This window comes from Mastacembelus armatus, chromosome 1 (assembly GCF_900324485.2).
Source record: "Mastacembelus armatus chromosome 1, fMasArm1.2, whole genome shotgun sequence".
In the NCBI taxonomy this organism is placed as follows: Eukaryota; Metazoa; Chordata; class Actinopteri; order Synbranchiformes; family Mastacembelidae; genus Mastacembelus; species Mastacembelus armatus.
Window position 1 is genome coordinate 5,704,716 of NC_046633.1, and position 11,479 is coordinate 5,716,194.

General features: G+C 39.3%; 1 protein-coding gene across 2 annotated transcripts; it reads left to right on the plus strand.

Annotated features, from left to right (window-relative positions):
* Positions 1-1,172: 1,172 nt before the first annotated feature.
* tapt1b (transmembrane anterior posterior transformation 1b) lies at positions 1,173-10,256 on the plus strand. 2 transcript variants are annotated; one of them, XM_026304288.1, is made up of 14 exons: positions 1,173-1,350; positions 4,102-4,232; positions 4,348-4,466; positions 4,808-4,970; positions 5,062-5,197; positions 5,563-5,660; positions 5,753-5,822; positions 5,992-6,072; positions 6,258-6,367; positions 6,717-6,776; positions 7,062-7,130; positions 7,221-7,297; positions 7,412-7,584; positions 7,913-10,256. In XM_026304288.1, the coding sequence occupies exons 1-14, from the start codon at positions 1,173-1,175 to the stop codon at positions 8,164-8,166; spliced, it is 1,719 nt and encodes a 572-aa protein (XP_026160073.1). In that variant the 3' UTR covers positions 8,167-10,256. The 2 variants fall into 2 exon arrangements, with proteins under 2 accessions (XP_026160073.1, XP_026160075.1); XM_026304290.1 differs by having other exon boundaries at positions 1,213-1,350; positions 4,416-4,466.
* Positions 10,257-11,479: the final 1,223 nt, after the last annotated feature.

An 11,479-nucleotide genomic window follows, 5' to 3' on the forward strand; every position in this document is an offset into this window, starting at 1 on the left:
GTTTATTCTAGATAAAAAAAAACAAATCATAATCCGACAAAATCAGTTGTTTCTGTTAGTGAAATATTGCCTGTGCTGACCTCTGAGTCACAGAGGAGGAGAATCTATTGCGGTCAAAGCGATCCCTTACCCTGAGAGAAACTCTATCCCTGTCTTGTGCGCCTGTCTCTGCTCTCTCTCTTTCACATACACTCTTCTTTATTCAGTGATGAACTAACATCTGCAGCTTGGCCTTTGGAGATGGAAATGTTTAATCTAATTGGTGACATTAATGCTGGCTGCAGCTGTAAAATCATGTAAGCAGTTGTTTGTGTCAGTATGACAGATGTGGTGCATTATTATGCACTCTAAAGGTCAGGTTAAAGCATTAACCACAAGAGGACCAATGAGTTTAGCTTATTTAGATTTTATATCCATAAATCTCTCATCTTGTTCCTTACATGCTTCACTTCACTTCATTCATTTACCTCTATCTTGTGCATACCACTGTTTATTAATAATCAAATAGTAAAGCAGCAAGTTTCTAAAAAAAAAAAAAAAAACATGCACAAAAAAGCAATATCCATCTTCAGAGTTTGTAATGGTCTTTAGTGTTGCATATTTCCAAACTTGCAATGGATCATAATACTGCAAACTAAATGATTGATTGATTTGATTTGATTTGATTAGGCACATTCCAGAAATGTAACAAATGTTTTTCTCAAATTTCAGAGGTTCTTGTTTTGTCAGAATGTATGGCATGTATGGTATGTATGGAAACTTTTTAAAAGACAGTGTCAGAAACAAGGTGATTTTATTACCAAACATAGTGCGTTTATTTTTATTTTTTATTATTAGGCTTTATTTTTACTATATTAATCGTGATTATTTTTAAGACTGATATACATTTTTTTTCGTTTTTTCTTTATTGTCGAATTTATTCAAGGTGTGATATTTGATTGTTGTACATTGTTTTTGTCAATAAAAATATCTCATAAGCGGGGAAAGCAGTCAGTCAGTGAATTATTTATAATTTAATAAATCCACCTAATGAGGTGGAAATTTATTATTATTATTATTTGGATTTTGGCGACGTCTGTTGGCGATTCCTCAAAACTGCATTACGTGATTACGTCAGAGCGTGTGACGCAGTAGTCAGTCTCCCAGGCAGCGGCTGAGACCGTTTGGGGAAGATGGCGGACTCGCTGTCGACAGGTCTGGGAGAGGAGAAGGAGAAGGAGAAGGAGGACCGGGAGGACGACAGAGATGCTGGAAAAACTGAGAAGAACAACGAGAAAGGTGGAGTCACGGAGACGCTGGGGTTCAGCGATCCAAACAGCGGCCGTAAGGAGAAGAAACGCAACCTGTCAGGTGAGAGCTAGCCTGGCTTGACAGTTTGACAGCGTTAAGCTAAGTTAGCTGCTGAAATTATTATTAGTTTTATTTACTGATAAACCAGTCAGGCTTAGATAACGTCACTGTGCTGTATGCGTGCTTTTCTGTGAGAGCAACCTTACGTGACCTCACAGTTACGGTTTCAGTCAGTGGAGTGTGTGCACCTTTGGGAGTTGCTCTTTGCGTTTCGTCTCACGCGGGATTGACCTAAAGTGTCTCCCCGTAAAGTATCAGTATTTAAGCTGGACTCGATTAACGTCAGGCGGCTAATGAGTGTATAAAATACATCCACATTATAACTGGAGTCCCGAGTGTCCGCACGGTGGCGCTGCTGAACAGGCCAGTGTGCTGCTGTCAAAGTAAGACGTGTTGTTTGCATAGTACTGCTGCGTGGATCCATGTGGCCAAAAGTATATGGACACACATGCCCACATAGTCTCTGTTAGAGGTGTGTGATGCTACAAAATTAAATACAGGACTAATATCGCTGATACCGATACCTTTTACTAAAAGGGCTTATGTACTTTCATGTAGCATTGTGTCATGATTTATGTGGATATGGAGATGCCATCTCCTCTATCAGCAGCCATACAATATTGAAGTATACCACACCTCCAATACCTCCTCCCCTGCCCTCACCATCTGACTCCTCATCAACACAATACACAGGCATAGCCTTTGCCACAGAACAAGTGAGGAAGGAACTAGCTAAACTAAAGACCAACAAAGCAAAAGGACTAGATGAGATCAGTCCCAGAGTACTTAAGGTGTGTGCTGGACAGCTTGCAGAGGTTTTTCAGAAACTCTTCAACTGCCCTCTGAGGCTCAAAAAGGTGCCTCAGTTATGGAAAACTTCCTGTATTGTCCCATTACCATAGAGAGGCCATCCCAGTAGCCTTAGTGACTTCAGACCAGTAAGAACTAACATCACATGTCATGGAAGTGTTTGTGAGACTGGTCCTGCAACACCTGGGGTCTCAAGTGTCTGAATTTCTGGACCCCCTGCAGTTTGCATATCAGGAGCACATCAAAGTGGAAGATGCCATCATCAGCTATGGAAAACTTCCTGTATTGTCCCATTACCATAGAGAGGCCATCCCAGTAGCCTTAGTGACTTCAGACCAGTAAGAACTAACATCACATGTCATGGAAGTGTTTGCGGGACTGGTCCTGCAGCACCTGGGGTCTCAAGTGTCTGAATTTCTGGACCCCCTGCAGTTTGCATATCAGGAGCACATCGAAGTGGAAGATGCCATCATCTTCTTAATACTCCCATCTGGAGAGGCAGGGCAACACTGTGAGAGTCATGTTCTTTGACCTCTCAAGTGCTTTCAACACTTGAGAGAGTCATGTTCTTTGACCTCTCAAGTGCTTTCAACACTATTCAGCCCCACCTGCTAAGTGCAAAGATGCAGGATATGGAAGTTCCCGCAGACATGGTGGAGTGGATCAAAGACTACCTCACTGGGCGGCCACAGTTTGTTCGCTTAGATGGCTGCATATCTGATGTGGTGATGAGCAGCACCAGTGCACCCCAAGGAACTGTACTGGCACCATTCCTGTTTACACTCTACACTTCAGACTTCCACTACAACTCAGGAACCTGTCACCTCCAGAAGTTCTCTGATGAGGAATACAGACACAACAACTGTCTGAAGCTCAATATCAAGACAACCAGAGAACTGGTGGTGGACTTTAGGAGGAGCAAGAAGACCCCAGTCCCTGTCTCCATCCTTGGAGATGAAGTAGAGATTGTGGACTCCTACAAATGTCTTGGAGTCCACATTAACAACAAACTGGACTGGTCAAACAATACAGATGCACTCTTCAAGAAAGGACAGAGCAGACTGTTCTTCCTCAGGAGACTCTGTTCCTTTGGCGTGTGCAACAAGCTACTGAAGATGTTCTATCAATCTGCAGCTCTGCCTTCAGCATGACAGGTGTTATTCATTGAGGCGTTTTCGGTGTGTAAGAACACGAATGAGGACGGTGATAGTGTTTTTGTAGTGCATCTTTCTCTTTGGGATGTCAGAAGAGGATGTGCGACTCTCTTTAGTTACTACAGTTTACTTCATAAAATGAGGGACAACATGGGAACAAAACAGAGCAACACAATCCCCAAAACAAAGCAGCTTTCCATCTTGCATTTCCTGGCTACTGGTTCATTCCAGCACACACTGGCACTCTTCACTGGCATTTCACAAGCCTCTTTTTCCCATCTGCTGCCTCTAGTGCTGAGAGCCATTTATATATATTATTTGAGTTACTTTTAGATTATTAAATTTTTTTATGAATTTACCAGTTTTCAATATTATATATTTATTATCACAATTATACAACAAGACAAAAAACTCCAAATCAGCATTACAGTTTCTGCCAAACAGGCATCTGAGAGAATTTGGCCTGGAGATCTGAGGACTGGAATGATACGTGGGACAGTCAGGCAAAGACACTCATCTAGGGTAGAGATAGAGATTGCTAAAGAAAAAATGCTTTTTACTAGAAGGTGAGTGCTTTAGTTGTATTATATATGCACAAAGTCCTAGATAGACTTATGGCTCAGGTTGAAAATACCTTTAAAGTTGTCAGGCCTTAGCTCTGTGATGGTAACATGGTCAAGGGAATGCATACTAATCTTGTTAATGGGTACTTTAGAGAGTCATTGGGTTAGTTTCTAAGTGTATTTGTAACATTGCAATGCTTTTTTTTCTCTGTATGTATCTCTAGACCTGTCTTTGGTCAGATTTATAACTACTGAGCTCACCAGAGGCTACTTCCTTGAGCACAATGAGGCCAAATACACAGAGCGCAGAGAGAGAGTCTACACCTGCCTCCGCATCCCCAAAGAGCTGGAGAAGGTAAACAGACAAACAATTTAATTCTGACCATTTTAAAAAGTCACAAATATGTGTATATATATGTATATATATATATTTTCCTTCTCTATGTCTTTTTCTTGTTCTCACTATTTAGTTGATGACATTCGGCTTCTTCTTGTGTCTGGATGCCTTTCTTTACGTCTTCACCTTGTTGCCCCTCAGGGTGATTCTGGCTCTTTTACGTCTCCTCACATTGCCATGCTGTGGCCTAAGGTAATGTTCATACATAGATATCATGTACACTATGGGAATTTTAGGTAATTCCTAATAAACTGCCACATTAATGATCAGCATTTGACTAATCATTATGTACTTTTCCTGAATATAAGCTTTATTTAAGATTGGATGAATGGCTTCTTTGGCCAGATTTAAGATTTGTAAATTAAATTATCTATTGCAATATTGTGCTTGGCCTCTAGGGGGAAACAGAGTTTTGTGACTTTGATCAGACTAAAACTATAATCCCCTGAATTCAGCTGCACACTTCTGTAGGTGTTTTGGGGATATTGCTTCTGTGGACATTCTTCCATTTGTAATTTGTGTGTGTGTTTTAGTGGCTCCCGTGTGCTTCAGCCAGCTCAGGTGTGTGATGTGCTGAAAGGCTTTATTATGGTGCTCTGTTACTCAATGATGAGCTACGTGGACTATTCCATGATGTACCACCTCATCAGGGGACAGTCTGTCATCAAACTCTACATTATTTACAACATGTTAGAGGTATAACTGGATTATTCCTAATATTTATAACTGTGGTTGTACTCTACAGTCCACCATTCATTCACTCACTCTTCCGTTATTGTGTTGTCAGGTGGCGGACCGCCTGTTCTCATCATTTGGCCAGGACATCTTGGACGCTCTGTACTGGACAGCCACTGAACCAAAGGAGAAGAAGAGAGCGCACATTGGCGTGATTCCTCACTTCCTCATGGCTGTACTCTATGTCTGTATCCTCACTGGGATTGTTTCTTGTAGTATAAGGCTGAATCTATACACAAAAACAGTTCAGAAAAGAGTAAGAAATACACCCTTAGAGCTAAAACAGTTAGCCATTTTTTTAATAGCAATTGGCATGTTTAGGTCAGCTTTTGAAGATAAAAGGAAAAAGAAAGGAAAGAATATGAACACGAAAAATATTTAGTCAACAATCAAGTAACAGTTAGTACTAAAACTAAACTATATAATCGTATATACATACATGCACAAACAAAAGACAAAAAAAACAGTTAAAATGTGTAATATTACAACAGAGCAGGGTGTTTTTACTGTAGTCCTAGTGTATTTTTTTTCCTCAATATTTGTTTGTATCTAGTTCTCCATGCCATCCTCATCATGGTTCAGGCCACAACTCTCAACGTAGCCTTCAACTCCCACAACAAATCCCTGCTCACCATCATGATGTCAAACAATGTGAGTATAATTCATGCAGACCTAACTAAATTAAAAGTGCATGGAGATGCGTGAGTTCAGTCCTAATATTATTGGGGATTTTTTTTTTGTAGTTTGTGGAGATCAAAGGAAGTGTGTTCAAGAAGTTTGAAAAGAACAACCTTTTCCAGATGTCAAACAGTGGTAAGTGGTGAATGATATCTAAAGCAGCCAAATATATAACACACACAGACTCTGTAGTTAAGCCTTTCATCTTGGTGATTTAGTACAAGGTAAATTTATGGAATCGAGCTCAACCACAGTTAGTATAAAGTAGGTTAATCCAGGATTGATTTGTTTTTGTTTCCCACAGACATAAAAGAGAGGTTCACCAACTACATCCTCCTGCTCATTGTCTGTCTGAGAAACATGGAGCAGTTTTCATGGAACCCTGGTAACTAACACTGTGTTGTAGAACAGAGGATGTGACATAACTGGAATCTACACAGCTGCTTTATCTGTTCGATAGTTAGATGTGAACATCACACTGTTTCTTACAGGGTCTGCAGGTAGCTTTCACTGACTCACTTATTTCTTTTGTAATATATTGAATATTGACAGTTTTCTGGTTTGTTTTAGACCACTTGTGGGTGCTGTTTCCAGATGTAATCATGGTGATAGCCTCAGAGGTTGCCGTGGACATTGTCAAGCATGCTTTTATCACCAAATTTAATGACATCAGTGCTGATGTGAGTTCTTTTTGCATACAGAACAAAACAACCCCACATGAAAGGTCCTTCATCTCCAAATTGTCAAACTTCATCACACAAACTTCACTCACATGTAGTTAGTGTCCAAGCGCTTGTAAATCCAAGCTCATTCACATCTAATCCACATTTAACATTGTTGTTTTTTTTATCTTTGACCTGACCTGACTACACCTTGGATTCTTAAGTTAACCACAACACCTACTAACAAACAAATTAGTCCAAAAATCCCGTGTGCTTGCTCCATGTATGTCAGTGATTCTATAATTGTTTTATATTTAGATGTTTCTGTTTTGGCTGACTAGTGTTGTGTTAATCTGCCATTTCTCAGGTATATGGAGAATACAGAGCCAGCCTTGCCTTTGACCTTGTCAGCAGTCGACAGAAAAATGTGAGCAAAATCAACACAAAATTACAGAAATATCAGTTTTGTACATTTCAAACGCTACTTGTAACATTTGATGGTAAGCTAAACATTTATGGTAATGGCTGACTATGAAACAGTGATTTTTGCAATGTTCAGAAAATGTCCACTCATCTTTCTTGATTGGATATGTCATAATTAGATTTAACAATAATATGGAATAATGCAGTTGATTGATTGATTGATTGATTGAGAGAGTAGAATGATGCTGCTTTGTTGCTTTCTGAGTTAATGTGTAAAATGCATCCACAGGCTTACACAGACTACAGTGACTCAGTATCCAGGAGAATGGGCTTCATCCCCCTTCCTTTAGCTCTGCTGGTCAGTTATTGTTTATGAAGATGCTCTCTGCCATTGATTTAATTTTCATACAGCATAAATCTAATGTTTTGTTTGTGCTTCTTTTTTCAGTTGATCAGGGTAGTGACCAGCTCAGTGAAAATTCAGGGTTCACTCTCCTTTATGTGTGTGTTGCTGTTTTACTTGGGGTAAAGGACAGTTTGTCTTTTTCAGTGCATATGCAAAGTTTTATTCATTTTGCATTTGTTAGTTTTCCCCTAAAAATCTGCCATACAAACGTGGGTGTTTGTGTTTGTGAACAGGATGATTACTCTAAAGGTGCTCAACAGTATCGTTCTGCTGGGGACATCTTGTGTGTTTGTCAAAGAAGCCAACATGGAAGAGAAGCTCTTTGACCCTCCACCCTCTGCCGTCTCCAGCCGTGCCAATTCCAGAGCCCACCGCGCAAAACATGTTCATACTTCACCACAACAAGGTAGACCTCAATGTATCTCTTTCTAGATCGATAGATAAATACTTTAATCTTTCTCTCTTTATTGCTAAATTGTACAAATGAGAACAAATGAGTGAGAGTCCTGCTAAATTACATCATATTAATAACAGCTGGTGTCAGCTTGTGTTCACTTTGCATAACGTGAAGCATATTTTTCACTTCTTATATAAATTATAATTAAATTGATCAGACAATACTGTAATAAAGTCAATGTACACATACTTCACTAGCTTACAAAGTAAATTCAGTGTTAAGTTACTCTTCAGATTCCTCACCACCTCATATTAAATTCCACCCCTGTTGCAAATAGAACCCACACCAGACAAAGGAGGAATATCACTGGCATCAGACAGTTCTCAGAACATCGACATGGAAGAGAGCTCTGTCCCAACATTTCCCAAGAGCGACTCAGACACATTCCTGACAACACCTGATGAAGAGGATGATGACAAAATCATCAATGCTGACACTGGTCTGGAAGGAGACAGACTAAAACATAGAACACCCAAGAAAGACTTGCTGGAGATTGACCGCTTCACCATCTGTGGCAACCGAATAGACTGAATGCCACTGAAACAACCAGACAGTGCAGTGTCCAGGGAACACAGCAAGGTTCAGGGATCAGACGTGGGTCATGGAGTATGCTCGGACCAGACATATTCTTGTGCGCCTGGACCACTGGAATATTTATTTATTTATTGCTGACAAAACCAGCCAAGGCATAAAGCTGTTAACTACAGGTGTCAGAGGCTGCTTCCGACGTTTCCGGCAGGTCTAGTTTGTTCCTCATTAACCAGGTGGACTCTTGACGATGGGTTGTGATAGTCATGGCAACCTGCTAATACAATGAGGAAAACCAGCTGGAGCAGACTATAATGAGAGAAACAAAACTACATAGGTGCAATTGTGTGTGATCATAGGAACATTTACAGCTGGACTGCAACTATGTGTTCAAAAGCACAATTATATGTACAGTAAGGAGTTGTTTTTAGAAAGAAAAAACACTTTCAATTTTTTTTAAAAGTCTGAAAAATTCTAATATTTGCAATTAAGTTTTATAAAAAAAAAAATCTCAGAGCTTTTTTAGATTGTTTGCGTTCACCCGCAGGATTAAGACTCGCAATTACACATCGAAAATTGTTCTGAACACACATGCCAACACACAATACAAGAGGTTTCAGTTGAAGTACAGATATCCAACATGTTAAACATGGCAGCAGTGATGCAAAGTACAGTCTTGCATGAGTGCATTGCCTTTGGTTGCCATCTTTGGGTTAGAGAGTGTGGTCACAGGAATGACTTTACTTTTAAGATGCAGATACAAGTTTAGATCTTTAAATATTATGCCATTTGTGTTAATATTGTTACTCTGAAGCACTGAACTAAGACAGCGACTGTTTGTGAAGGCACTAGCATTGTTTTGACGTGACTTCCAAGCCACACAGGTTTGGGAGATATGTTTTTTTTTTTTTTTTTTCAGTATTGTCTATATGTACTCATCATTCAAGCATGCAGCCTCAGATAACCATTGTAACATACACACTGCCTTTTAATGTTGGAAAATCTGATCTGAAGAAACGTGTTGAAGTATGACTCTGTGTTCGATCTCATTTTCAGTTCTAGGTTTGAGACATCAGCGTCATCTTAACATGTTTTCCAATTCTTCACCATTATATTGATCTATAAAGATTTAATGGATAAAATGGTCAAGGGTGCCTGAAAGCTAAGACAGTAGTGTCACACACCTCCAAATGACATCAAACAGGAAGGAGGAGAAAACCAGCAATTTTTCTTTGCCAAAGAGCTGTAAAATACAAAAAAACCAATTTGTTTATCTCTAAAGGCTGTTCATGTTGTTTAGTGTGGTATTAAAAAGGCTGTTCTTAAGTGTTGGTACACTTAACAGAAAGCTGGAGGTACTGTTGAATCAGTGGATGGGAAAAAAACTTCAGTTTGCTGCACAATAATAATCAGGTTAATTGGTTTACTGAGTTGCCATAAATAGAATATCCCCATGTTCAATTTGTACTTCATGAACCAAAAATTTAAGTTTTTTTAAACCAGTCTTGCTATATATTATTTTATGTTGTGATGAAAAGTGTTTCATTTGTGTTACACAAAGTGATCAGGGGGAAATATGTATACAGTTTCCTAGGTCGAACATAAGTTTGCATCTTTTGAGAAGTATTAAACATTTTTATTGTGCAGCAGACTAAGTAATTAATATTTGATGTGGTTGTAAGAGATTTTGAGGATGTGGGGAAATGCCTTCAGAACAGTACCACATGCTATTAAACAAGCTTAGGGAGTTTTCAAAGACCTTCAGATACAGAAAAAAATTATGCTTATGTCTGTGATTCAAATGTAATGGTAATACATGAGGCACAAACCTGGGCGTAGTCCCACCTTCCTATGGGTGACTGTCAGCCAGGTGAAATTAGTAAATGCATAGCTGCAAACGAAGGATCATGAATATTGGTGTGTTATAATAGCTTAACGTGTGAGATATTTTGCAGTGCAAGGATGGATCTCATTAATTAAATACATACATATGAATAAGATATTTAATGTTTTTATTTTCCATGTACAGCCCGTCTGTGTAATGCATCTCCTTACACGGCAGGAGAATAAAACCTCATTTTTTTGTAACCATTTCTGGTGTGATTTGAATACTTAACAGTTTTGTATGTGTGTGTGTGAAAACACAGGAACAGTAGCGGGTCTTTCAAAGAAAGGAGTCACTGTAGGCTCTGTTTGCAGGGGAAACACTGCTGTCCTCTGTTCCCCCTGAATGGGGATTTGGAGGGTGTGTCTGTCATCACATATTTACACTGGGGGACTTTTTTTCTCTGACAAATATCCTCTTCTTGATACATGACTTGTATTTCCTGATATATGAAAGAAGTCAGTGCTATTTCCCAATACTGACAGGACTTAACAAAGCTAATGATGCTTTTTAACTAAACTATGGGTTTTCCCTTTGAGCTCAAGGCTTCTCTGCTCGCCAAACTTTGCCAAGGTTGGAATATCTATCCATCTGCTCAGCCTTAGAGCTGACGTCAGCTGCTCCGTGACCGAGTATAGAGTTACTTTCATGCAGAGACCTATTGTGACTATGGAGTTTGATTGTCATGGAAGAGGCACTGTAACACTATCCGACTACTTTTGTGTTCAGCAGGTACAGTAGGGTATACACAATAAAAATATACTAACACATGCTCCAAATTTTACAGATGGCCCCTTACCATTCTGAGGGCCCTCAGAGGATTAATGCGGAGTTTTCCATCACTGTTAAGTTAATGTATGAATATTATCAATGTCCTTTTATCAGCTGCAGTCTGACATTCGGATTAACACAAAGACACCATAACTGTATTTTCACTCTCCCTCAGCAATATCACTTTGTCTTTTTTATGCACAGTGAGTCAGATTTGTTTTACCTACCCACATGACATTAAAAAAGCTAATGTTTAAAAGCAATTGCAAGTTGTTCAAGGTGTAAGGTGTAAGTACCTGGAAAATTCAATGCTGGAGTAAATAACATTGTACTAATTGTCACCACTAATTTTTTATTAATTGATTGATAAATGATCAGAATTGTCTGGCTTTTTAAATGTGAGTACTTACCAGTTAGCTCATCTTAAAAAACTGGATAATCTTTCTGTTATTTGGTCAAAACAAGACATGAACACATCCTGCAGGAGCCTAATTTGCACAGGTAAAGAGGTTTATTAGTGTTACTGATGTAAATAGTTGCTCCCTCACCTGTAGCTATTTGAAATAGAGGGGTGGTGATACCTGAACAGGTGACTGGAGTGTCGCGCGCCACAGATGCACCCGACGAGTTTTCCGCGAGCACGAGCGTTTTGGGGCTTTT